At 53.3% G+C, this 27,270-nt stretch overlaps 1 protein-coding gene across 5 annotated transcripts; it reads left to right on the top strand.

Annotated features, from left to right (window-relative positions):
• The first annotated feature begins 1,135 nt into the window (after positions 1-1,135).
• Positions 1,136-25,608, top strand: RSPO1 (R-spondin 1). 5 transcript variants are annotated; one of them, XM_042015412.1, is made up of 8 exons: positions 10,014-10,504; positions 10,629-10,704; positions 10,835-10,953; positions 18,389-18,487; positions 20,406-20,597; positions 21,407-21,556; positions 21,927-22,115; positions 22,662-25,608. In XM_042015412.1, the coding sequence occupies exons 4-8, from the start codon at positions 18,445-18,447 to the stop codon at positions 22,811-22,813; spliced, it is 726 nt and encodes a 241-aa protein (XP_041871346.1). In that variant the 5' UTR covers positions 10,014-10,504; positions 10,629-10,704; positions 10,835-10,953; positions 18,389-18,444; the 3' UTR covers positions 22,814-25,608. The 5 variants fall into 5 exon arrangements, with proteins under 5 accessions (XP_041871348.1, XP_041871344.1, XP_041871346.1 ...); XM_042015414.1 differs by lacking the exons at positions 10,014-10,504; positions 10,629-10,704; positions 10,835-10,953 and adding an exon at positions 1,136-1,278; XM_042015410.1 differs by lacking the exons at positions 10,014-10,504; positions 10,629-10,704; positions 10,835-10,953 and adding an exon at positions 1,300-1,563.
• The last annotated feature ends 1,662 nt before the right edge of the window (positions 25,609-27,270 follow it).

Here is a 27,270-nt window from a genome sequence, read left to right as displayed (position 1 = left end):
GTGGGAGCTTTCCCTAGACACCTCTGCTGAAGGCAATAAACGGGTTTTGCATTTTGATCTCTTTTGCTTCATCTGGAGTAACTTTGAGAAACAAGTCCTGCAGTCAGGCTCTCTCTTCTTGATCTCATCACCGGAGGCTGAAATGAGCCCCCATGGACAAGGAAGGACTGTTGAGGGCACTCAGAGTCTCCCTGTGCCTCTGTGGGGCTTCTTCTTGTTGAATCCTCCTCAGATCACACCCTCTGTTCCATCAGAGTGTCCATTTCCAAAAAGCAGGTGGTGACTATGGTGACCAGGATCCATCCCGAGACATCTGGAGGGATGCTGATCTTCAGAAGGCAGCAGCAGATGGGCCTAGTGCCTGTTGAAAATTAGGCTCTGACTGTATAGACTGTCCTTAAAACACAAGCAGCTGCAAAATTCTCAGTCTTCCAAAGACAGGAGGTGGTGATGCCTCCACTTTGCTGTCCTGGCTTGTTCTGCGTGGGGCAGAATGTGGCCACGCACACTCAACGGCTGCAGTGAAACTGGGAAAGTTTCACTGGATTAATTTTTCACCAGAAAAGGTCATGAGGTCCAGGATGGGTGTACCACCTTGGGAGCAAAAGTCGGCTGATGGCAGCGCAGCCACCATCACGGCGGTCCAAGCCACCGCAGTCTCCGCTTCACTAGCTCAGCGTGACCCATGGCTATTGGCTATTCCGGAGATGGTTCCCATGAGGACTTTTTTTTTTGGTAAAAATGTTGAACAATTCTGGTTTTTTTCCCCCCCCCCCCCCCCCCCCCCCCATGTGGAGCGGGAAAAATTTTGAAATCTTGAACATTTTTGAGGGCTTAAAAACAATTTCCCACCCAGTTATAGCCACCAGTCTCATCAGGATGTGTTTGAAAACCCTCCAGCAGGAGCTGAGCAGAGCTGGTCTCAGCTGGATACCACTCTCAACGAGAAATGCCGTGGCAAAGGGTCATGTTTCTTCAGAAAAAAAGTATCTTCAATAGCTCAGGAAGTTGTTAGTGTCTGCTAACAATAAGAGCTTTGGATTGATTCAATAGATGCTCATTTTAATTGTAAAATGCCAGTAATGAGAAATGTGCCATCCAATGACTCATTTTTCCCTTGTAAAAATTATTGGACATTTTTATTAGTTTTACAAATGACAGGACCTCATATTTCTGAGAACGCTTTATACAAGCCTTGCACAAGCCCACTCTCATAAAAGCGTGTCTGTGGTGACATCCAGAGCCACAAGAAGGGGAGCGGTAGAAAGGCCCAAAGTGGTGAGGACAGCCCACAAGTGGAACTGGCAGGACCGAACCCCAAGAGGGTGGGAAGGGGTGGATACAGCACCGGAGACATGAGCCCCGGCACTCCTTCCCAGCAGTGCCTTTCTGGAGAGGCACGGGGCAGGCAGGGGGATGGGTGCCAGTCGGCGCCCGGAGGTCTGCCCGGCGCGGAGCCCCGGCGCGGGGCAGCCGCCGCGGCGCTGAGCGGCCGCCTGGGCGGGCGATGTGCGGGGCGCAGGGAGGGCAGAAGCCAGCCCCGGCCGAGCAGAGCTGAGCCAGGTAAGCGCCGTCCCACGGCACCGGGCAGAGCGGGACCACGGAACCTCCTCCTGCGCTCCCACGGAGACGCTGCTTCGCGCCGCTAGCCCAGCGCCCGGCGTGATCCATCCTGGCGTTATCTGTGCTGGAGACAGCCGGGCCCCGGTGCGCGGTGAGCGCAGAGCTCGCCTGCCCTTGGTTTGCGAGAAACACGATAAGGGGTCAAGCGCGGCCAGGGAGACGGGGCAGGGACACCGGGAGATCCCGGAGCAGCCCGGCTGCAGGAGCAGCGCTGCTGGACTGCGGCTGGACGGGCTGGAGGGGAGCGCCGGCAGCAGTTCCTCCTGCTCCGGAGAACAGCAGAGCTGCTTTGTCCAGACTGCGCTCTTTTAAAAAATCCAAGCGATTTCCCATGGAGAATCAATTTGCACAAGGGGAAGAAAAGTAGTTTTAGAGAATTTGTCATTTCAGCGTTTCATTTCTCTTCCCTTGCTGACATTATTTGTATTTTTGTTTACATATCCTCATGAGAAGTCATCTGTGACTCTGCGTAGTGTACCCGTGAGCTGGCATGATATGACATAATGCAAGAGCTGAGATAGCCCAACACTTCTATTTTAGTTTGGAGGATATTTTAAACTTTATGTTATCCAGGGAATTTCTGAAATGTTTGTCTTCATTCCAAGCCAGAATGAAAACAATTTTTGAAATGTCGGAAGTTCCCGTGAAACAAGTAGCGAGAGCTTCCAGCTCCACCATCGTGCGTGACAGGGTGGCTGGGGGAGAGGCCCCAGCCTTTTGCAGGAGAGTGGCAGTGGGCACTGGAGAGCAGGGAATGGGTTTCTGTGCACCAGAACACCCCAGGAGGGACCTTTGGTCACTTTACTAATTCTCTCTGGTTTGTAGGGCACCAGTCTAGAAAGGGAGAGGCTCAGCGGGGCTGCAGGCAGGAGCCTGCTCCGAGTCACCAGCCCCAAAGCTGCATTTGCCAAGGCTGAGCTGCTGTGGGATAGGCAGGGCTCTGTGGGGGCCGCAGGAAGCCAGGGTCCACATGTCCCTGTGTCTGGGTGGAAAGCGCTATCAGGTTCCCAAAGTCTTTGCCTTTGCCTCTGTGCTGAGACACTCAATCCTCAGAGCTTTGTTTTGTGTACTCTGGGAACTGACAATTTGTAAAGACATGCTGCTGGGCTAATCCTCCATCAGCTCCTGGAGCAGAGGCCAGCTGGATCTGGCAGCTCCCTCCCTTCTCCCACTTCAGCTTGCTAAAGCAGTGAGTGTCTGTAACCAGTAGCTCCCAGGTTTTGACTTATACGCAAAGCAGAGCAGCAGCTTTCCCAGCCGGCAGCCGGGACTGCACAAGGCACCTTGTGCCAGTGCGGTGACCGCAGGGCGGCAATGCCGGCCCTGCCAGCGAGGTGTGTGCACCATGTGGACCCTGGAGGTGATGCCAGCCTTGGTGCTGAACTCATCTTAGCTCTCCACGCGCCTCAGCCATTGCTATGCCCTGAAGATGCTCTCAGGGAAGGGAGCTCTTTCCACAGCATGGTTTGCTGTTGTTGCACTCCACAAGCTGATGCATCAGGGAAGTGATAAAATTAGACTCTAAAAAGGACACCTTCCTCTTTGCATGCAGGAAATCTCACAAAGGGCAAAGGGCCAAGGGTCCCTTGCCCTTCACCCCATGCACAGAGCTCACCCACAGCACAATGGGATCTCCTGTGTTTGAGGGGGCCCTGGGAAACTGTGGGAGCTGGGTGTCCATCAGACTAGTCCCTGGAAAATGGGATCACCCTGCAGCCCTAGGTGAGAAGGTACCAGTGCCATTGCTTGGCATGTACAAGGCCTCAGATTTCAGGAAAACTCATTTTTAAGCTATTTGGGATCTGTCAGAGCAAATGAGTTGCAGTTTCTTTTTCAGTCCTGGTTTAACTCTGGGAAAGCAACTGTGTTACAAATATTTACCTGATGAGGTAAACCATCAATATCCTTGAAACTTACATTAAAAAATACTGGACTAGAGCATCTTGTGGGTTTTTCTTTTTTCCCCTGCTGATTTGTTTCACAATATGCCAGAAGCATGGCTTGAGTTAGGGCTTTGGCAGGGGCTTTTATCATGATTGATATAGTGGAAGATAGAAAAGAAATTTGGTTATCAGAGGATGCCAGAACTCAACTTCCTAGCACATACATTCAATAATGCAAAAGTTCTCCTTTAAAGGTCTCCTTAGAACAAATCCCAGTCATCACAAAACTCATGGAGATCTATTAAATTACATTTTAATAGTGGAGAACTCATTCCTGGGCCAGGTGCAGCAGTGAAAGTATGTTCTCTCTTAGGCAAAAGTAGCCTCACCTCCCATCAAAATTCTGAATGTTACCATGTGAAAAACTTACTTGGAAATGAAACCCCAAAGCTCTCAGGGCAGAGGCGCCATGAGAGACCACCCCACCACCTGCTCCACTGCCCCACTGCTTCTCTGGCTGTCTTCTTGATTCTCCTGCCCTGTGCTGGGATTGGTGTGCCTCCTGAAAAAGCCAGGCTCAACCCATCTCTTCCTCATGTGGTCATCCTGTAGATATTGAAAATATCTACAAATGCAGACACGGGTGTCTAAAGTGTCTGGTGTGCGCACTTAGCGCCGCGGTGCGGGGTTATCGGGGGTGGGGATGCAGGGGGATGGGGGATGACGGGCGGTAATGAGGGTCAGTGATACAGGGTGATGTGGGGTGATGTGAGGTGATTCAGGGTGCTGATGTGGGGTGCAGGCTGGGCCAGCCTCACCTTGAGGTCCCACATAATGAACGCATCCAAGAACTGAAAGGGGGAAAAAGGCAGAAAGAGAGAGGGCAGAGCTGCCATAGTCGTACGACCGGTCCCTCCCACCGAGGGAGCCTTTCACTCCTCATCCTCCCCATCTTGGCCTCCCCTTGCCCTGGCTCCAGGGGCCTGAACCTTGAACCTGAACCCAGTTCCTCCCTCCCGGCCTCATCCTGCTGGGCCTAACTCTTCTCTGTGTCCGTACAGTGACCAAAACTCCCAGGCAGAATTAGCTCGTTGCTCAGCACTGCATCCAGTAATTATATCGTTTAAGATACAGTATGTAGACATTTCCCATCCACACCAGCAAAGCTCTTGGCTTTGCTGGAAACTTCTGCAGAACTGCTGTGTGGCAGAAGGTGGCTGGGCACAAGCCGAGACATACGCCCTGGGCATGGGCACTGGAGAGTCCCAAGCTGTAATTAAAGTAATTACAGGTGTTCTGCAAATGGCTCAGATGATAGCAGAGCAAGCACATCACTACGGCTTTTGCTGCACAAGGTTTCCCTCCACGTGTTTTCTGCTGATCTATTCAGCTGCTTTCAGTGCAATGATGCTCCTGGGCCAACCTGAAAATGTCCCTGCCCAGGGGACAAGTCTATTGTTAGTGAGGACATGCAGACAGGCACTTCCCACCCACTGGTGTTGTGTCAGTACAACCCAGAGCACCAGCAGCCATTCTGTGGGTAAGCAGGAACATTCAGCTCATGCCTGGGGCATTTTCAAACTACCTCAGCATTTCCAAACTATCCCAAAATGCCCCCGGGGTCCCAAAACTGCCTCAAGTCCCTTCTGCTTCAGCCTGTTCTCTGTGGGCACAGCTGGGCCAAGGAGGAGCTCTGTGTCACTCCCAGTGCCAGCCCAGCCTCCAGCGCTCAGCTCTTGCTGTGGCAGGTGACCCACGGGGCGCTTGGGACTCCCAAGGTTACCAGCCTGTCCCTACACAGTGATGGGAGCCCACATCAATTACAGGCTTCCTGCATGTCCTGCCTGTGGGGTTTTGTCACACATGATGTCCCACATCTGGGACTCACCAGTTGGAGATGGCAGTGCTATTTCCATGTTGAACTGTAGCTTTTTTACCCCCAGCCGTTCCAGGGCTTACAACTATTGTGTTGGGTTTTTAATGTTGCAAGAATTTATATTGGGAAAAAAGTGCTTTTTTTTCCTCTATGCCTTGGGAAATGTCATCCAGCAGGAATGTTCCCAAGAGCCGATCATGGCTGAGAGAAGGATGGGTTTGAGCAGGGGCTGCATGTCCAGCTACCATCCCTGTCCCAGTCTCCCAGGACTGGCTCACAGGGCTGTGGCTCCCTTGGGTGCCCCATCCGTGCTCCTCAAACTCTGCCCCATGGTCCTGGGGGACATCAGCAGCAGCAGCAGAGGCAGGAGGGAGGGAGCAGATGCCGGCAGAGGGACAAGCTGCTCACAAAGCCATTCCTGCTGCAGAGGCTCTTGGTTTCATGTCCTCTCGGCTGTGCCAGTGGCCTCTTCCACTTCCAGCTCTGGATGGAGTTTACAAGAAATGCTGGGAGTCCCAGCCCTGTGGTGTGTCATCATTCAAGCTTCTCTTTAATAGCATCCCAAAGTAATTTATTTTTCCCGAACATCAAAGCCCCCCGAGTGACGCTGGGAGAGGAAGGGCTTCCCCCCAAACCCCGGTGGCTCCTGCACCCCTCTGCCCTGCTCGCGGGGGCTGGACACCCTCCTTGGCTGTGCTGGGGAAAGCGATGGTTTCAGGTGGGGCCATGGAGCCAGGGGAGGCAGAGCTGTGACACTGCACGCAAGGCGAGAAGGCAGATCTTCCCCCTGCAAAAACAAGTGAGGTGTATACGTATTGCCCTGCTGTGAGGGTGCTGATGCCTTTTCCAGGCTCAGCATCACATCACAGGCCGCTTTCAGGAGCAGGTACCAAGGGAAAAAGAATTATAATGAGAAAAAAATATCGAGGAGATGCGAGTCTGTATCTCCTTCTCTTCTGCCAGATTTCAGAGCCACCCTCCACTCTCTGGCATGCCAGGCGCACTGCACATGCAGGCAGAGCATCTTCTCAGTTGGCCCTCTGTGCTCAGGGTATCCCCCTGTTCCCCCGTGCTGCTGTCCTCCCCAGCTGCATGAGTTTTGTAGAGGGAATTTAACAGAAAAATTGCAGCAGTTCCTGCCTCTACAAACACAGCGTGCTGCTGTCCCTGCCAGCACTCCATGCTGGTTGGACTCAAGGAATCTGTGACATCCGTCCTGCTGTGATCTGTAACAATATTGGGATTAAATTAGCTTCCCTGAGCTGCAGAGAGGTCAGTGTGTAAGGCCCCTGGTTAATCCAGCAGGCCAGAGAGAACAGAAGCCTCCCTGCATTGGGAAAGGAAAACAACGGGGTCTGTTTGCAATCCATGGAGCTAATTCAAACAGCATTCCTCAAACAACAGGGGAAAAGGGCCTTCGGAGCAAATGGGAAAAGAGCGTTTCCCAACATGCGCATAATGTTGCTCCTTGGGGAGAGGGGAAATGTACAGACTGCACGGACGAGGTGCCAGAAAACCTGGCAGGCACAAGAAAGGGGTTTGAATAGCCAGACAGCAGGTGGGGCACACAGGAACTACCCCCTGCCCTCGGCATTGCAAGCCTAGAGCAGGTCAGTCCTGCTGGACCACTCCTGACGGGCCCACAGGGAGCGGGGGTGCAGGCAGGCACCCTGCTGCTGCCTGCACCACATCTGGGGCAGGATGGGGCAATTCATCCCACCCACCTCTGGGATGACAAGATCTTGCTCTCCTGTCACCTACGGAGAGTTTTACACTGAAGCAGTTTGTATGGCTCTGCAGCTTGTGGCTCTCAGCACCAATCTGGATGACGATCCAGGGACAATCCCAGATGGAGACGCTTCCAGCATGGGCTGCTGCAGGCTGCCAGTGCTGCCACCTCTGAGCGCAACCCGTGAGCAGCACTGACTGGATGAAAGCCCGGGCTTGCTTGGGAAGCAGAGGCATGCCCTGGTGATCCTATCAGGAAGTCAGCTCCACATCCTCTGGCTCTCACATCTCCCATAGAAGGCATGATCTCGGTGCCCCTGTGCCTGACCCTCAGCGCAGGCTGTGCAGCCCCTGCCAGCAATGCAGTCGTTGTCTGGCATCCAGAGCAAGTGTTGATGCAGTGAGCAGGCACTGGCAGAGCCGTGTTCCTAGGACTCAGGCTGCAGGTGTTCAGGTGTTATTACAAACAATTGCCTGGGCTATCAGTCATCCTGCAGCAGAGAACCCTCAGAGCAGCAGACCAGAAAAGACCTCATGTCCAGTCTGGGAGTGTCACAGACACTTCAGGACGTATTCGCTTTCCTTCTGCTTTCTCTGTGAGTGTCTTTTCTGCTTTTTGCTTATGCTGAGATGTTATCAAAGGCTGATGAGGCACCAGGGATGAGTAATGCACCCTCTGTGCCAGCTGGGAATTTGTAGGCACTGGTAGGGTTAATGCGGGTCTGAAAGAAGCTGTGGTGCTCAGTGCTGGATCTGCTTGGTGCAGACCTGGGTACACCCACAGCCCCCATGTCCTCAGCTGCACCAGGGGCGAGGGACATGGCTCCTAGTTGTCCCTGCAGTCCCCTGGGCAGGGTTGGCCTTCCCTGGATGTGCCTTCCCCCCCTCATTGAGAGAGGCAGAGGGTTTTGCAAGGCAGGAACTATAGAGGGATGAAATTGGACCAAAATATGGCAGGTTTTTAATGTAGAGGAGAACCACGTACTTTAAGGGTGGGCTAGGGGATGTGGGGGAATTGGCGCTTCCTGTGCAGAGACAGAGTGAGCTTTGTGCAGAGCTGCTGCGCCCATGTCCCCACCAGAGGAGCCTGGGGAATCTGCTGTGGGTGTCAAGGAACCCTCTGAGAGTCAGGGCTCTGCTTTCAATCTGAAGTGGCTTGGCATCTTATCCTGCTAAAATGTGGAACTTCATGTCCTTTTGTACAGGAGAGAAACAACCTGTTTGGGATTAATTTAGGATCAGCCTCAACAGTCATTAGCTAAAGAAAACCAAGCCTGTAAATGAGCTCCTGTCAGAGGGGGAAGAAATGTAGGACTTGATGGTGGATTTTTTGTGCAGGGCATTAAGGCAGGATTTAGTGTGATTTACCATCCTCTGCAATGACACCTCTGGCACCAGGGAGCTGTGAGTATGTCCCTTTGCCTTCAGCCAGACCCATTGCTCTGTTGGCTAATTACTGCTGTGCTGGTAGCCCTGCTGCTCTGTCTGGGTCTGTCAGCATTGCCAGTACAGAGCTGTGACTTCGGGGTTTATTGCTCACTTAGAAACGTTTGCTTCAGACTGAAACTTGATCTACGGCTGTCAACTGAGGCTGCAGCACTCCAGTATCAGAAAGGAGGTTTGGCTGTTCAATGTGCATGAAATACAGATCTTGGGTTCATCAGATTTTTTACTCATACAGTCAACGGAGTGATGGTGTCCCTGACAACGTTTGACGGTACTTGAGAATTTCCTAGAATAGAAAGTAAAAAAGCTCTAAATATAAATAGAAAAAGGTCTTTGATATGGAGACTTGCAGCAGTGACGGCTCAGCGTCTGCCAACAAGCAGAACACATTCACAACACTCCTATGAGATAGCAAGGATCTCAGTGACATCATTTGCAAATAGGAAACGAGGGACATTTAACGAGCTGCCAAGGAAAATTCAGGATGAATAAAACTTCCATGTACATGAGCACTAACACATACAGCACAAAGGAAAAGCTGCAGAAAGGGTGAGTTTTCCCTCTTGCCTGTGTTTGGGTTATTTTGCACCTTTGTGTTCACAGCTGCCCCCACACAAGCGCTGTGTACAGCAGAGAACATGGCAGGTGTGTGAAGAATTCATGAGGCTCTCTGAATCTCTGTGTCTGGGGGGCTGCTTGATGCCATGTTCTGTATCCATAGCCTTGCCCTCCTCTTCCTCAGGGCTGTTGGGTCCATACCGAGTCCCAGTGAGCACACCAGGGCTCATGCCAGCAAGCTGTCAGGGATGCTTCAGTGGGGGCTCGTGGGCAGCAGAGTGTTGAAGGGGAACTGCCCTGGCCCCAGCAGGGGATCCAGGAGAGATTCAGGAGCCGCCATACGGCTCATGACATCCTTTGAAAGACCTGTGCCCTATGGCTTCCAGCTCAGGGCCCTGCAAGCTTGGGGAATCTCCCCCAGGAGACTACCAGGGTCCATGGGCATGTCATGCCAAGGGACCACCTGGCCGCTTGTCACATACCCCCGGGACAGCTTGCCAGGGCACCAGGGCTCTCAGCAGAGCCCCATGGCCTTGAGCATCACTTTAGCCCTGCGAGAACTGGGGATGAGGGTCAGTCATGGCTGGGCACCAGCTGCCGCCAGCCATGCAGCACTGCTGGCCCTCGGGAGGCTGGTGGACACCAACTCCTCTGTATGGCTTGTACAGGGACAATGGGTCCAGCACGGCTCCTGGGAACACCAGCTGCCACCTGAGCCCTGGTGCAGGATCTGCTCATCCCACCAGGTATGATGGGGCTCAGGGAAGGTGCCTGAGCACTGATGTCCCCTGTTCACCTGCATGAAGTGGGGTCTGTCACGTGTCCATCCTGGAGTGCAGGTGGAGGAGGGAAAGGGAGCTGACAGCACAGGGAGGAGAGCTCCCAGGCTGCTCAGATGTGCCGGAGGGCAGGTGTCCCAGGCAGTCCCACTGCAGCCATGCTGTTCTTCTGAGCAGGAGTGTTTCCTCCCGCTGCACAGCCAGCAATGGAAAAACAACCAGGCTCTGAGCTCTTCGCCTTCATGCCTTCCCCCCTCCAGAGGATAATAAGCTGCTTTTAATATCTGACATGTTTATTAACAGATGCAGCTGTGACAGCTGATGACTTCATATGCCACTTACCACTAAAATGTTAGTAATAACTCAGAATTAACTGTCATAAATAAAAAAGACTACAAAGACAACTTGATGGTGTGTCACTCTGCAGTAATTTACTGAGACCCTGTTGGCTCTGGATGCGAGGCTGGAAGGTCCTTTGTGGAGCTCCAGTCCGGGTTTTGCAACAGTCACAATATTTTGGCTGGATATTGTCTTAGGAGGTGGTACTAGTGGGGTGGAATTCCCTCATGCAGGAGTTTGCACTGGATGCCTTTACAAAGCTGGATACTCTGGTAATAATAATAATAAAAAGCCCCTACCCAGTGGATGGGGACGGAGTCTACAGATTGAGCCCAGGATTTATTAATGTGCAAATTGCTCTGATATGATCACATATTTTCTGCTTTGCATACGCAGGGAGCAGCGTGGGCTGATGGAGTAGGAACTAGCCTGAGCAATCTTTACGAGCTGAGATCCTGTACATCGCAGAAGGGTTTGTTTCTCCGTGCAAAACCTGGGACCCTGTTAGAAACCTGCTTTAAAAAACGAGTGACCAAAATACCCAAATGCACCAGACTTCTCCATGAACTCGCCATGAATATATTTTTCATTTTTTTTGACAGAAACGTGTGTGTTACTTTCTCTGGAGGAACTGAGGAATTTTGTAGTTGGGCTTATAGTATTTTAAACCTGAGAACCCCGTAAGTCTTTTCTGCAATGATGAGGGAGTGACAAGTTGGAGGTAAGGGCTTCAGCATGCATGTTTGTGTCGATGGAGCTTTTGCAATGTGGCTGCTAATGAGGAACGCGAGCCGTGTCAGCATCTGACTGCGGGTTTGCCTTGTGCAACGTGGATAATGAGTTCAGACAATGAGAGCTGTGTGAAATCACAGCACGATCTGTGGGATCCCCTTTCTCCCCCCCTCCCCCGAGGTGCGTGGGGCTTGCAGGGAAGCTGGGCTGCTGCGCGTGTCCCCTGCCACTGTGTTACCGTCCCGTTTTGGGGAAGGGGACATGGAGAGCTGGTCGGCACATTGATCAGCTTGCTGGAGCTCGTAACCAATTCTGGACCAGCTGCAGGGTCCCTTCGATCACGGTGCAGCGGGTGGCCGTGCCCTACTGCCCTCCCACTGATCGCAGAGACAGGGGCAATGGGAGGACGGGACAGTTAAGCTGCTGCTGTCTCGGTACTGTTGTGGCTACACCTAACCCAGCCTCCTGCCACGCACCCACGGGGGCACAGCAGGCGCTTGGAGAGCGTGGGGTAAGTACAGGCTCTGTGGCGTTTTGAATGGGGGATCAGTGGAGAAATAGTTAATAGCGATTACGGCAATAATTAGACGTGGTGTGAGCAGCTGGTGCCGATGTGCAGGGGAAGTGCTGCTGGATCCAGTGCTGGCTGCCATGGGTCAGTGAGGGCTCCCGTAGCTGGGCTGGGACGCAGCTCCCCAGCAAGGGTGTGGGTGAAGGTGATGCCTCAGCCTTGGTTCTCTGTGCTGATGGAGCTAGGTGCTGCAAGATGTGAGTGTGGGTGACTGGGGATTGGTCACCCCTGGGCTGCTGGAGTATTTTATAGGCTCAGGCATGTATGTTCCCTTGAACGGCCCTGGGTATAGAGGATCACAGTGTTCAGGTGATGTGGTTTGGGTTTAAAGAGGCACCTTACAGTAAAAGGCTTTGAAATAGCGTAATACTGGCAGCAGAAAATGCTGCATGACAAGGCACACATGGAGCCTCCACTCTGTTGCACAGGGGTCAGCAGGTACTCACGCAAAAAAATCCTGCCACATGGAGGTCTGTGAACTTGGGGCAGCGCTTATAATGCAGTTTGGGATGGCCAGGTCTGCGCTGAGATCCTGTAGGGACTGGGCACTTGCAGTGAAACGTCTACCTGGAGGGTTCTCCATTTGGAATGATTTTGTCTGAAGTCCATTGGTGACTCTGGAGTGGATGAACTCCTGACTCCATCCTCTCACCCCACTGTGGGGCCAAGATTGTGTAGGCTGGGTGGGAGGATGGCAGCAGCACTGCAGGCCTGGGAATGCCAGTGCTGCAACATGCCTGGAAACCACCCTGGAAAAAAAGCTCGTTTCAGCTGGATCAGCTCCCTGGCCCCGGCGCAGCCGCTGCGAGAGCAGCAGCACCACCCTGAGGGACGCGGCGGGGAGCAGCCAGGGTGCAGGCACCCGCTCTGGAGATACGGGGCAGTGATCCCCTGAGCGCAGCCAAAACGAGCCGGCCGTGCCAGCGTGTGCAGGCAGCAGCTGAGCCCAGCATAAACCCCACGTTTCCATCAGCCGAGCTAAATGTGAGCTGGCAGAGCTCTTCCCGTACCGTGAGGCTGGGGCTGCGGTGAGCAACAGAGCCGAGGGCCGGGTCAACCCTCCTGGCCTATGGGGACAGCCCCAGAGTGGGACAGAGGGGACCATGCAGCTGAGAGAGGTGGCACTGGCAGCAGAGACCCTTCCCCTGTGTGGTGTGAGGGTGACCTGTCATCTTGCCAAGAATGAAAGTGCCTGTCTTTGCCTAAGGCCTAGCAAATACCAACAGGCTTCCTGTCATACCCACCACCAACCTGCCTTCAGGAAAATCCTCTGGGACTGCAGCTTCCCCACAGGCCCATGGGCAGCAGGGTGGCAGGGGCTGGCTGCAGGATGTCCTTCATTGCAAACCACCCTGAGCACTGCCAGGCCTGCAGAGCTCTGAACTTGGTCCCCCTGTTCTAGTGGTGCAGGGTGCTGTCATCCCACAAAACAGCAGAATTTGGATGGGCTCAGTCCAGGCTGGCAGCAGCAGCTGGTCTGGAGGACACCCTGACTGCCTGCTCACTCCCTCCTGCTGACCGCGTGCTCCGTCCTGCCACACGCCCAGAGCTGAGGCTGCGGGTTGTTTTTCCCAGTTTGTTTTCCTCTGCTGCTGGAGTTGATGCTACTCCTGGCTCTACAAGGCTCAGATTTCCCAGGCAGCGATGTCTCCGTGGGAGAACCACAGCACTGGGAATCCCTTCAGGAAGCTCCACTTGGCAGATGGTTCCTGTGCACATGGCCAAGCAGAAAGCCCCAGGTGCTGCTCCAGGCTTTGCCCTGGGCTTCAGGCTTTGGGTCTGCCTTTGCAGATCAGCACAGCAGCTCATGGTTCACCAGGCTCCTGTGAGCCTGGAAATATATGTTTACAAAACTGGCAGGAAGGGTCTGGGGTGGAAGGAGCTGTAAGCCCTTGTTTGCATGCATTTACATAGAAATAAGAGGGGAATTGCATATTGAGCTGAATGTGCACACTTGTTGTAGGATGAGCCTCAGCACCCCTGACTGTGCTTCCTGGTTTGCATCAGACACCCCTGCTCCCCACACCCAGGGCTATAGCTGACATGGTGTGTGTCCCCCCCTCACCTCCTGGGGCACCTGCTGAGCATGTCCTGGCTCAGCAAAGGGCCTTTAGGGAGCCAGCCCTTTTGGGGGAAGAGCCAGATTTTCAGTGCTCTGGTCTGTGCTACCCCAAATTGGGCTGTTCTGTTTCCTGGTCTGAAATTTGGTTCTGCTGTTCTGGTGAGTTACTGATCTGTGGGAGGCTCAAAGCCACCTGAGCTGTACCTAAGAGACACAGGTTTGCTGCTCCCAGGACTGCAGTCAGATCCCCAGGCAGCATCCTGGTCTCACCACAGAACTGTGCCTGCCAGGGTGATTCCAGTGCAATTCCAGATGCTGCTCTAGTTCTGTGGAGAAGCGGCAGGCATGGATCCTGCACCCTGCTTCAGGGCTCTGCCTCCTCCTCCAGAGCAGCGTGCTGCCTCTGCACTGGCATGAGGGCCATGGAAATCCCCCTGTAAAACGTTTCCTGATGTTTTACAGCACTGAAGCACAAGCACTCCTGGAGGGAGGCCTGTGGCACTATGGAGCACAGCGTTACTTGGAGCAGCTACTGTGCCAGGCACTGTGCAAGGCGGGCAAAGAGCTGGTGCCGAGTGGAGCCACGGCTGGAGCTGGGGGCTGGAGCTGCAGGGGCTGAGGGGCTGCTGACCCCCAGAGCAGCTCCCACTGCCAGGCCAGGGCAGAGGGGTGGTCATGAGCAGCAGCCTCTCCTCAGCGTATTCACCATCAGCGGGTCACAGCATAGCTCCGCAGATGCGGGGAATGCAGTGCAGGAGTTAGTGGAAGAAGTCAGACCTCAACAATGCTGCGGATAGCTCTGCTGCCAGATTGGGCTTTATTATTTTATTTTTTCAGTGAAGTTTATGGGTTGGGGATTTTGCAGAACTTGGCACTAGGATCTAATATCAAATGAAGACCTTCTGGTTCGGAAATTTCACTTAATGCAGCCTTCTTTTATTGCTTCAAGGATTAAGCAGAACAAAGTGGCTCTGCCTGTGCATGTGCAGAGATGTTTGCTGGAGGCACGTGAGACACCCTGTGGCAGCTGTGATGGCCAAGCCAAGCATGGTGGGACCTTCCACTGAAGAGGGTTTCACAGTGCTGCTCCTGGAGCACTAGCCCTGCCGACAGGAAAACAGCCCTTGGGAACACAGCAGAAGAGAGGGACTTTCCCAAAGAGAACAAGGGCCCAAACCTGCTCCCTCAGCCCTGGCTGCTTCTCTCCCATGGTGGGGCTGGCAGAGCAGGCAGGGAGCTCTGCCATGGGGTCACCAGCGCAGGCAGTAGGGTGCAGGCAGAGCAGACAGCGGGCTCAGGGAGCACCAGCAGTGTGGGCACATCCCTGTGTGCCTGTGGAACAGGGACAATGGATACCCAAGTGCCATCATTGGTATTTGAGGGGCCTGTTGAAAGCTCCACAAAGGCAGGCTGGGGAATGAGCCGGCAGCACAGAGCTGCTGTTGCCACCCACAACCTTGCAGAGCCAGACTCTGCCCTGGGGCTGGGATGGCTCAGGGTGGTCTCTCCTGGGTGCTGTCCCCTGGTGTGGGGCTGGAAGACATGGGATCAAACTAACCCGAGTGAGACCCTGCAAAACCATGACTCTTCCTGCAGGAAGCCAGTTTCTGCATATTCACACCCCTCACTGACTACCAAGAGGAAATTCAAATTCTCTATCCAGCTTCAGGACCTGGAAACCCAAATTCCCCACCTCACAGCTGGTGCCCAGCTGGCTGTTGGCAGTGACCTGGCAGTTCCCAGGAGTTCATTCCTAGTGCTGCTGTAACCAGGTTTGTCCTGCCTCCAGCATCTGGTCCTTCTCTCCGAGGCTCAATAAACCTTTGGAGAGCCCGTTTACATTTCAGATCCCTGGTACATCCAGCAACAGGCAATATATCAGCAATTTAGTTATTGTGGATTACGTCTCAAATATCCTGGGGATATAATGTTGGTCTTTCTCACCTTGTGTGTAGGAGGACTAATGGCAAATTATCTGGATGGTTTACATTTTCTGGTTTGTATTGGAGCTCCCAAGGACCAATTTATCCTGATTGAATTGCAAACAAGGCTTAGTGCCATCTCAGATTCAGGGGCCAGGTCTCCCCATAAATGAATTCAGAGCAATTCAGGTTACCCCAAATTCTTCCTGTAGATGGGATAATGGTATAAATCCTGCTGATGTTTAGACTGGAAATTGTTTGTAGCAACCTGAGCTTGACTGATATGACAGAACTGCTTGGCTGCAGTAACAGAAAGAATCATAATTCGTGTCCTGTGGTGAGGATGGGAAGAGCTGGCAGTCCAGCCAGACGGCTCACCACAGACCCCCAGGTGCTCGTGGGGGGGATTTGGAGACCTGTGGATCGTGTGTGATGACCTGCCAAGACACTGACTCTGCAGCATCTAGAATGCCAGTGGCCTTTCTGTGCTGAGGGAACAGCTGTGGCCAAGCCCAGGCTCTCTTTGGGCTAGAAAGCAAGGAAACAAGGAGGAAAAAGCGTGTGCTTGCTTGGTTTGTGCCGCGGTCTCAAGGTTTCCCACGGCACCTCCCTGCCCTGACTGCCCAAGCCCTCGGAGATGGGGTACGTGGTGGTGGCACAAGCTTCATGCTGGCTCTTGGCACGCTGGGGCTGTGTTTGCTCCCTCCGGACATCCATCCCTGCTGCTGTCCCCACGCTGGGGGACTGTGCCCAAACTGTGAGTGTTGTGTAAACACGGCGTGTGCTTCCTGTGAACGCGCTTCACCCGCAAAGCCGCCATAATTAAAAACCGGGGGCCGCGGGAGCAGGGGCGGCACCACGGTCGCTCCGGAGCCGCTGGCACTCGGCACTCATTTGGGGAGAGTTTGGGTTGTGCTGCACTGACGTGCCTGCTCACGCCCGCTCGCATCGCCAGGGTCCTGTGGCTGTGCTATGCATGGCCGGACTATCCCACACCACCTGTCCGGAGGGACCCTGACCCTCCTGACCCGCTGCCCCCACCTCGCAGGGAAGCCCGGCGCCGTGCCCAGGTCCCTGCACAAGGTGCAGAGGAGCTGCGGAGAGCCCCGCTCTGCACAGCTTCCTGCTCCGTAAATACTCTCGCAGCCCGGCTTGAGCACTTGACAGTGTTTATAAAGCAGCTTGCAGCAAACAGGCTTGGAAGTGCAGAACAAGTTGGTGTTTACACAAGTGACTAATTATTTATTTGAAAATCCTGTGGACGAGCCGTGGGCTGTAACGACAAGCACATGGGGAGGGCTGGGCTCCTGCCCCGGCAGTCGCAGCTGGGACACAATGAAAAGTTCGGAACCACCAGGGCGGGGGGGACCAGTGGCTGTGGCCCCACAGCGCCCGATGGCCGCCAGCTCTGCCGGCACAGGTGAGCCAGTGCTGCTGGGAGGTGCTCACAAGGGCACAGCTCAGTGTCATGGCATGAGCTGCCACAAGGTCACATCTCCCTGCAGCAGCTGCCGGCCCACACCTGCTGCTGGGGCAGCCCCCTCCCTCCAGGTGTTCTGCTGTGTAGCCATAAGCACCCTTAGGTGGGCTGGAGCGGGGGGCTGCTTGGGCCAATGGCCTCTCAGCAGGTCCCTCACCCAGGGTGGGCCAGGGAGGGGACTGGCCCCCTGGGGACCGAGTCCATCCCAGGCTGAGGCCGGGCTTGCTTCCAGCACTGTCGCCACCAGTCGTTTGGGGCATCGGTGATTGCGCAGTTATTATAAAGGGATTAAAACAATTTTCTGTTTCATTTGACTTCACAGAGCAAGTGTTGTCGCCTTTATTTCCACACAATGTCTGCCGTTGGCAGGGCTTTGCTCTGCCAGCTGTAGAGAAGAGTGGGGCCTGGCTTGGCAGTGCCAGAGCTCTTGGTGCAGCATGGAACTTACCCTTCCTTCACACCAGGCACAGGGAAAACCACTTGAAATCTATAGGGAAAATGCCCTGTCAGCAGCCAGCTGGAGCAAAGGCTTGGGCACTCTCAGGAAAGGATGGTACATGTGGAGTCCTGGGTGCTGGCTGGCCGTCAGGCAACTGGGCTTCCTTTCTCTCTCCAGAAGTTCACGCAGAGCCCTTGGTTTGCTGCCCAGCCCGTCCTGCTGGTGTTGCCATCCCATCACTCTGTCCCGCCAAGCGTGTTGGGCCTCTCTGCGCCATGGGTTGGTGAGGGCAGTGCGGCACTCGCAGCCGCACTCGTTGCCCAACACAGCCGTGCTCGCTGCCCCACACTGGGCTGTCTCTGCTGGGGGGCCGTAGGAGCCGGTGAGCCTGGGGCAGAGCAGCTCCCGCACTCGGCCCTGTGCAGGCACAGTGCTGACCCTGCCCTGTGCTTCAGGGAATGGGAGATGGGAGGTTTGGAAATTCCCTCAGAGCAGAAACACAGCATTTTGGGTAGCTTGCAGAGGATCCCACCCTGTCCCCAGACAGTCCCAGCCCTGGCTGGGGACTGCAGGCTCACTCTCTGCTAGGCTTGACTACCAGCCCCAGAGGTGCCCACTTGATGGGAAACATCTTGTGTGCCTGGCACCCGCAGCAGCCATCTGCTGCTTGGGGAGGGTGGCCCAGGGGTCTGGCTCTATTTTAAACAAGTTCCAGCTATAACTCTTTGCAGCACTGGCAGATGGCATAGCTGCGCTGAGCATTTCGACGGGTGCTGATTATTAGCAACAGGGACTTATGGATGAGGCTGGAGCACAGTTCTCCCCATACCGTTCCGGATGCCACTGTCTACCAGCATGTTCAGCTCACCCTACAACCCCCGTGCTCGCCCCCAGCCATTGTGGGAGTGATGCTGTCTGTCAAGTTAACCTGTTCTCCTCTTCTTTTGCAGTTCCTGCCAGCGTACTTGGAAACTGCAAGCAGCTAACGCCCGCTGCCAAGCCCCTGATGGGACTAGGGCCAAGCTCCCGCACTCCTGACAGGGATGAAGGTAGAGCCATGTTACCTGCTACCTAAGCTCGCTGGTGCTGATGTAGCTTGTGGATATGGTCCCAGACCCGGCTCTGTGCACAGACTCTCAGCTCTGATCCCACCTGAGACGATTTAGCGGCAGCAGAGACCCCAGCTGTGGAGCACGCTCCCACGACCACCCCACGACGGAGGGGTTGCAGCGCTGGAGAGTTACTATGCAGCTTGGACTGCTTGTGGTGGTGGTTTTTCTAAGCTCAATGGATCTAACAGGCAGCAGCAAAGTGGTGAAGGGCAAGAGGCAAAGACGAAGTATGTATGAAATGCTTTTCTTCTCTACTTCCTCTCATGATGCCATGAGGGTCATGCTGGTGCGAATGTGTTTATAACACAGGGAGCTGGGCAGGGCCTGTGGTGCCCCAAGAGCCCACAGAGCTCCCCCAGTCCCACTCCCAGGCAGACACGCACTGCCATGTCCTCTGACGTGCCACAGCTCTGAGATGCAGTGTGCCCTGAGGTCACAGGGGCGTCAGCTATGCCTCCAGCTCAGAGGGTCCCTGGTGGGGCTTGTGCAGGGCAGCCAGGCAGAACTGGCACAAGAGCAGCCATGGGCATTTGCCCTCCTTTATGAAAGCTCATGTTAGAACTGTTTTACATTAAAACTGTTTTAAATTAAATTATATAAAATTGATTTTATATTAAAACTGGGACTGCTGAGCCCTGGGAGAACAAGGAAAACCTAACGTCATGGCTAATGCTATAAAGGGCAATTTCCAGCAAGGGCCCAGTTTATACCTTTGCCATGGATGCTGAGCTTGGCACCAGGGCCCAGCACTGCAGGAGGGATGGGGCTGGATCGCTGGGGGTCCCTGTGTAGAGGGGCCAGGGCCCACAGTGCCAAGGGGGTCCCAATCTAGACCAGTGAACCCTCTTGGCAGCTGGGGGCTGAGGACCCTCCTGCCTTGAGTGTCTCTTCCCAAGGCTGCAGCAGCCCCCACACCCACAGGCCCGGCAATGGGGCTGGGGCAGGCTGCAGGGACTGCCAGGCTCTTGAGTCATGGCAGGGGGACAGGGTAGCTCTCTTACCTCTAGTCCTGGCATGTGAACACTGTGCTGCTCCGCGCTTGCTTTTGAAGTGTAGTAAACACGGTATTTAAAAGAATACATCTTTTAAATACACAGCTTTTCTATAAACAAGGACATGGCTTGCATAATAAACTAATAAAAATAACCTGCATTCTAGCCTGCAAAGAATGCGATTGGTTTCAAAACAAGCAGCATTTTATATGATAATTAAAAGCAGAAAACTCTCAAGACATGGGATTGAGTATTTTTCTTGGACTGAACGCAGGAGCTGAGAACACATCTCTATTTTGGGGGCAGTGACACCTCCCACTGCCAGAGAGAGTTTAACATAGGCAGGGTCAGAGTGAGATCCAGCCTGGGACGCAGCATGGATGGAATTAGTCAAACAGTTTTGCTCCAGGACCGTGCACTCTGGTCCCTGCTGGTCCTTGGCATGGAGGCACTGCCAGCTCCGAGTGGGGAGGCAGCAGGAGGTGCAGGACCCCTGGGCACTTGCCCATCGTGAGTGTCTCCCCGCCGTGGGCATCAGGGCTGATGGGCAGGGCTGGGAGGCAGTGGGCTGGGGTGGACAGTGCTGGGGCTCCGGGCACAGCTGGTGGCTGCTTCTGGGTCCTGCTCCTCAGCACGGCCACTGTCGTGACTCTCATGCTTGTGCTCGGCACAGCGCCGGCGCCTGTGGGCATCAGAGAGTGGGGCCATGGTGTCTGGCCGGAGCAGTCCTGGGAGTGTGTCAGTGCTGCAGGACCCTGGCCCTTGCTCTGTCCCAGTTCCTGCCCTTCCTGCCAGTGGTTTGGGGTCACAGCTGGTGCCTGCAGAGCCCGGCACTAACCACTGCCTCTCTCCTGCTCTTCCAGTCAGCACTGAGCTGAGTCAGGGCTGTGCCAGAGGTTGTGACCTGTGCTCTGAGTTCAATGGGTGCCTGAGGTGTTCCCCCAAACTCTTCATCCTTCTGGAGCGGAACGATATCCGACAAATTGGGATTTGCCTGCCTTCTTGCCCACTGGGATACTTTGGCCTTCGCAATACGGACATGAACAAGTGCATCAGTGAGTGTGGGGCTGGGAGGGAACGGGCATGGGCAGGTGGCAGTGTTCTGCAGGGCAGCATGTGCCTGTGCTCAGGTGCAGGAGGTGCTGTGGCTGTATGGAAGGGGAGAGGCAGGGCTGAGCATGGCAGCCATCTGCCTGACAAGAACCCCGCTCAGCACCACATGGGCATGCTGTGGACCTGGGATCTTGCAGGACCTCTGGGCAGTTTTGTTATATGGGCTGCCAGACTGGCACTGGTTTCCTTTGGGAGGGGGGAGATCCTTTCAGGCATTTAGTGCCTCTATTGCTTCTCTACTGCTCACCAGACTCAGGCAGCTCTGAGTGAAATCCTTGGCTTGCATCTTGTAGCCAGAGCACCAGAAAGAGCTGGACATGGAAACATGCGATCACTCCCCTGGCAGGTCCATGCACAGCATCCTCATGGCCAGGTTTCCATCTAACTCCCTTTCCATGCAGCCTGTCCTGTAGCTGCAGCTGGAGCCGGGACTGTATCCTTTTCACTGTCCCCTTTGGCTGACTGATGCTCAGCTGAACAGCAGCCCAAAACTTTCCCATCCTACCTGATTCTGTCCTGGCAGTGGCTGCTGCTGGATGTGAGAGCTGCAGCACAGGGCTGTCCTGCACAGGAAATGGTGCAAAGAAAACTCACTTCTGAGTGGCACAGCCAGGCCTGGCAGGACGCTCAGAGACATGCCCTGGCTGCTGCAAGACCCCTGGGAGCCAGGACTGGGCTCTGGTTGGCTTCATGAGTCTTTTGTTCACATCAGACTACATGATGGCTTTGGTGTTTGGTTTTTTTTCCCCAGAATGCAAAATTGAGAACTGTGAGTCCTGTTTCAGTCGAAACTTTTGCACAAAATGTAAGGAAGGTTTGTATTTGCACAAAGGGAGATGTTACGTCACATGCCCCGAAGGCTACGCTGCTGCCAACGGCACCATGGAGTGCAGCAGTCCTGGTAAGCAGCCTCGGGTCCAGCCCTGCGCTCGGCGTGTCTGGTCGTGGGTAGCGCTGCAGGGGGATTTAGGTGATGAACTGAACCCCTCATCATACCCGTGTTGAGGGGGTGACAGCACAGCCCTTCATGGGGCAGAGCCCTCTGGAACCAGCCTGGATGGGGAGCAGCCCCTGGTGTTTGTGAACTGTGACCCAGAGTTGGTGTGTTCTGGCAAGGAAGGGGGTGCTCAGGGACTTAGGAAGCTGCTGAGGAAACACACACTCCCTTGCAGCCTAAGGTGGGGGAGAGATGCAATGGTGGGTTCTGGGATGGCCTGAGTTGGCAACCCAGGAATGGGAGTTACAGCTGGGCTCTCTTGTTATCCTGGCAGCACAATGTGAAATGAGTGAGTGGGGGCCATGGGGGCCCTGCTCCAAGAAAAGGAAGCTCTGTGGCTTCAAGAAGGGCAATGAAGACCGAACACGGCGGATTCTGCAGGCTCCCTCTGGGGATGTGTCTCTGTGTCCTGCAACCACGGAGGTGCGGCGATGCACTGTGCAGAAGAACCAGTGCCCCGAAGGTGAGCAGAGGTGGAGTGTCTCGCCATCCCTCCCCACACCCTATATAGGTCAGGCACAAGTACTCAGCCAACTGTCCAGTGTCACAAATGTGCTGTGCAGCTCCCGACCCCTCTGAAGTGCAGGGGATACAGATGTGACAGCAGCTGGAAGAACTGCAGGTGGAAGGGGCACAGCCCCCAGGGGGTGATCCTTGGCACAGCTTGCCATGTGTGCCACAGGTTTCAGCTGTTTTAGCTTCTTCCCTGGCCAGAGAGCAGCCAAAGGTGCATGCCTGCGTGCTGCCGTGATGGGAGTTGCCTTCTCTACCAGAATGCTTAGGTCTGTTTTTCCCAGGAATTAGAGTGTCTTCAGGAAGGATGGTGGTCTGGTTATCTTGTTACAGAATGGACAAGGATTGCAGCTGTGTTGAGTGTTCTGAGGGGAAACAGTTCTGAGCAGTAACGAAATGCACAGGAATTAGCCAGAGGGGCAGGGGGAGGTGGAGATGGCCAATCTGTTCCCTGATGCCTCACTCCACTTCACGCTGCCCCTTTGCTTTACTGCAGGGAAAAGGAAGAAAAAGGAAGAGCAAGGAAAGCAAGATAATGGGAATAGAAATCGGAAAGACACCAAAGACACTAAGTCTGGCACCAAGAAGAGGAAGAACAAACAGAGAGGGGCCATGGTGCCCACGACGCCCGCTAGCCCTGCCCAGTAGCTGGCCCTGTGCGTCACCTGATGGCAAGACTCCATTGCTGCTATGTATATGAAAGCTTTATTGAACAGAGCACTGCTACACCACGTACACATGTCCAGAGACAGACACATATTCCAGACTGACCCACAGACCGACAGAGGCCACACACACAATACTTAAGGAGGCTGCACACACACCCCGCCCAGGACTGTGGAAGAACGCTGCTGAGGAGTGGGAGCATACACAGAGGCTCCCCCAGGGCTCTGTGGGGACACTGCGGGGAGGAGAAGTGGAGCATGAACCAGTGAAGGACCCAGACATGGGATTGATTTCATGATCAAAGGCCTCAACTGGAGCCCGAGCACACAGCCCCAGCACAGCCCCACTCAGCCAGGGGATGAGACTGAACCCCACATGGCCACTCTCCCTGACCTGGGACCCAGACACACACAGCAGTGGCCTCTTTCTCTTCCTCCACCCCTTATTTTGTGTTTTAAGCTGTATGACTTTATCATTGCGAATACATGTTAAAAGTTTGTGGTAAGAGGTCAGTGGTATCTGCCCTGAATCTGCTTCAAAGAATTATTTCAAATTAAAAAAAAAACAAAACAAAATCAAAATGACAACCAGCTTCCTGAGTGTGTGGTTTCTACCTTGGCCCCTATGGAGGCTGGTGTCCCACAGGACAGAGACTCAGTTGTGGAAGGGAAACTCACCAGAGCTTTAAGAAAATCCCAGAAAATGCTGCCAGCTGCACTGCAGCCACAAATCAGCCATCCTGCGTGAGGGACCCCAGCTGCACCCCGCTGAGCCCCGAGGAATTCCCCACTGAAGGATCCAGTTAACACACAGCAGATTGAGAAAATGAGAGGTTACAACAAACCGCAGGTTGCTGAAACATTGTGACTCTGCTCAGACAGTCACAGCTGTGGGACAGTCTCAGGCTGGGGACAGCTGGTCCGGCTGCTGGACACCACCCCGGAGTATGGCAGGAGGGAGGCAGGTGGGAGGGGGAAGGCACAGCTCAGGTCCTGCAGAAGAGAAACAAATTTTTAAGTTGGGTAGAAACTACTTGTCTGCATCCCACTGGCTGGAATTCCCTGGATTCTCCTGCTCGGCGAGAGCTGACACCTGAGCAGAGGAACTGGGACAAGGACTGTGCAAGACAGACCTAGCGAGCCCTGCATGGGATGCATGGGAACACTGTCTGCTCTGCTCAGGGAGTTCTTCCTTTGGCTGTCTCCCCACTCACTGCCCTGGTACTTTAAAATGTGCTTTCTCTGTATAAATAGGTAGAGATACATTTAATTTCTTGAGAGTTCAGCAAAAACTCTCTGGTCCCGAGGGATGGTGCTGTGGCTCACAGAGATGTGCCCAAGGTGGATCAGGGACATGCTGCTGGAGCTCCAACTCCCCCAGTAGGGCAAAGGGCAGGGGAAGCCTCACCCCAAACTAACCCTGGTGAATCCAATCTTCGCTGTACTCACTTCCATACCACCCTCTGCTCTGTGGTTTTGGAGGGCAGAGTGAGCCAGTGGGTGTGCAGGGTAGCCTGCGAGAGAGCACCCTGTCCCTCTGAGGGGTTGCCTGCCCACACCCACAGCCCTGGTTCTCTCCTGTGGCTCGTGACGCCCACTGTGGACTCAGCTCCAGCACAGGACACCCCAACTCCTTTCACCCAGCCACTCCAGGGCTGGCTTGGTTCAGTGCAGGGTGTGGAGGCTGCACAGTTGTTTCGGCTCCAGAGCTGTACCAAGCTCTCTGTGACTGCTCTGCTGGCAGAAAAACCTTTCAGCCCATCGTCCATTTTGTGTTTAAGTAAACAAGAAGCTGTTATGTCTTTGAAAGGGGATTCCATTTCAGCACGATGATAAACGACCAGCATACCAAGCAGGGGGAGAAAGAGGTTCTTAAAAGTCATCCTTTCAGTTGTTTATGGATCATGTTCGTATGATTTCTGAAAGCTTAGCTGAATGATCCAATCCTACCCTATTTTCTAGCCTGTGAGAGAAGTATTTTGTTTGTGCCATGGCATTGCACGTAAGCAGAACCATTTTCCCTTCTACTTTTACCAGCACCCACCAGTCACCCATTGGTGAACCTCAGCTCGCTCACTCGCTCTGCCTCCCTCCTGCTGCCATATCCCCATCTAGTTCTCAGCGAGGATTAAGGAAAAGAGAGTGCATTAGGAAAGTTTTCTATATGAGGCACTGGTAATGACTTGATTCTCTACAGTAACTCCTGACACTATTAGCACAACTATTTCAAAACTAAACTGCATATAATAAATCAACAGAACCTATTTTAGAGAACTCTAGGGATTATTAGAAAAACTGACAAACTTCTTTCTGTTGTAGCCTTTCCCCTACTTCCTTCCTTTTTTCATAGCAAAATGGGAAGAAAAAGGGACAAAGGTAACAGGAAGTTTAAGATGCATATTAAGACTATCCAAGATTTTTCAGTAGGGTTGATTTTAAAATTAAATTGTTTTAGAACAATTAGGGGAAAAAATATAAAAAATAAATCCAATTTCTTTTCTTTTTTTGAATCAGCTCAAGAACTGTGCTTATTCCCACTCCCAGAGAGCTAGTTCAGTTATGAATTTAGGAACATTTTTCCTTTGACCAATGTGAACTGCACGCTGAGCTCCCCAGTCCAAGCTGAGATGTCCTTAGCTGGGTGATGTCACCTCAATTCACACACATGTGAACGCTCTCTTTCCACACACTAAATAACCCTGTTGTGGTGTTCTCTCCACAGCATCACTGTAAAATACACGTCTTTAAACAAATAAATCAATAAATGGGTTTGCTGAACCAGCTTCATTTGTTTATTCACCAAAACTGGAGTCAAACCCCAACTATTCAAAAATGTCCACAGACAGAGCGAGCCTGTCCTGAGAGCCTTCTGCCTACATCTGACAGCCAAAGGAACCGACATGGATCACGGATGGGAATGTCGCTGCTCCGACTCCTGCACGTATTCCCACCCTGTGCTTCGATCAACTTGGTGCTGAATGGGAGAAACAGCTGCTGGATGGACAGACAGAGAGATCCTTTGTCAGGAACTCTACTGCACCGAAAACAGCTTCATTTTCCCTGCTGAACAATCTGGTGTAATTCACTGGACAGAATTCCATTAACTCAGAATCTGCAGGATGGTTTCTAGCCAGTTTCCTCAGCTTTTGAGCAATCCATCCCATGCCATGGGGGAACAAAGGACCAGGAATAATGGACAGCTTGCAGTTGTGGGTTTGGAACTGTTTAATCGCTCTCTCATTTGCTGAGATTTGGAAGCTAAAGCAGATGAATGTCACCAAACACAGGTTGGTTCTATCACATTCTTAACCCTCTCTGGGTAATATAAATCTGTATTTTTCACCATCTACAGTCAATGAACTGTGTGCACACAGACTCCTCACACAGTAATTCAGTGATTTTCCACACCTAGAGAGGTGGAGGCAATGTATATACTCCTTAGCCCATGTTTATGTTAAAATGATTTCTCACTCAGGAGAAATCTTAGCTTTGATTAAAGGAAACAGAGTAGGAGAGTGAAACAGGTTATCTCCAAAACTATTGTTTGGATTATGTTGTCTGAGAACACTAAAAGGGATAGTTCAGATATATATTTACAGATTTTATGAAGTCAATAGACTTCACAGAGAGAGATTATAGGCATCGCGTTTTAAAAAAACTTTATTAAAATTACAGAAATCCCAGTGTATTTAATCAGTCACCATAAATAAACCACCCTGATGGCATTTGAGTACACGGTAATACATCACACCCAACTGAATGCCAAACCATAGCTTGGATGGAGCCGCTTGCTGGAATGTCATGATTTTTGAAGAACAGGAAAAAAGAGGCATCCAGGTAGGTGGTATATTGTGATTTACAGCCTGAGGTAAAGCGCCAGTTTAGAGGCACTGACAGGGCCTCAGCAGCCACAGCCCCTCCTGTGCCACAGAGGAGCCCAGCCTGTCAGGGCAGAAGTTACTTTTCATGACTGTTCAAATCAAACCACAAGAAAACATTCATATTTAACTGCTGTAGCTTCCAGAGTGCTGGTGAATTCCGGATCCGTGGTGCTGGCAGATGTTCCCAGAGTGAAGCCGAGGGCTCTGCAGCCTGCATAGCTCTGAGCCCGCTGCATGCTCCGAGGGCTCCATCCCGCTGGCACAGCTCAGCCTGGGCTCTCAAAGTCCTCTTACACCTTTTTGCCTTTTACCTTGACTTTAGTTTTCTCCTCCCTCCCGACTTCCCCTGTTGCTTTCAGTCACCGTTTTGGGAACTCCAAATCCAAGGCAACAATCCAGGATCACTTTGTTTTTCCTATTCAAGAGCTGTCACACCTGGAGCCTTTTGCCAAGGAGCCCTGCCTCCTGCTCCTGCCAGCTGAATCCCTGGGAAGCCGTGCCTGAGGAACGGAACTGGGAAAGCTACTGTGTTGATAAACTGCCTACAATGTCTTCTGCT

The sequence above is a fragment of the Corvus kubaryi genome, unplaced genomic scaffold (assembly GCF_017639235.1).
Source record: "Corvus kubaryi isolate FWS band 111438036 unplaced genomic scaffold, C.kubaryi_AGA036_p1.0 split3-37304, whole genome shotgun sequence".
NCBI classification, from domain to species: Eukaryota; Metazoa; Chordata; class Aves; order Passeriformes; family Corvidae; genus Corvus; species Corvus kubaryi.
The sequence above is the reverse complement of the archived record's forward strand: the minus strand, read 5'-3'. Positions and strand labels throughout refer to the sequence as shown.

Coding starts and splice junctions, on each gene's coding strand:
- RSPO1 (XM_042015410.1), top strand. CDS start 1,356: ATGAGCCCCGGCACTCCTTCCCAGCAGTGCCTTTCTGGAGAGGCACGG. Junction 18,488..20,405: donor CACTCCTGACAGGGATGAAG/GTAGAGCCATGT, acceptor CTGCTCTTCCAG/TCAGCACTGAGCTGAGTCAG. Junction 20,598..21,406: donor GGACATGAACAAGTGCATCA/GTGAGTGTGGGG, acceptor TTTTTTCCCCAG/AATGCAAAATTGAGAACTGT.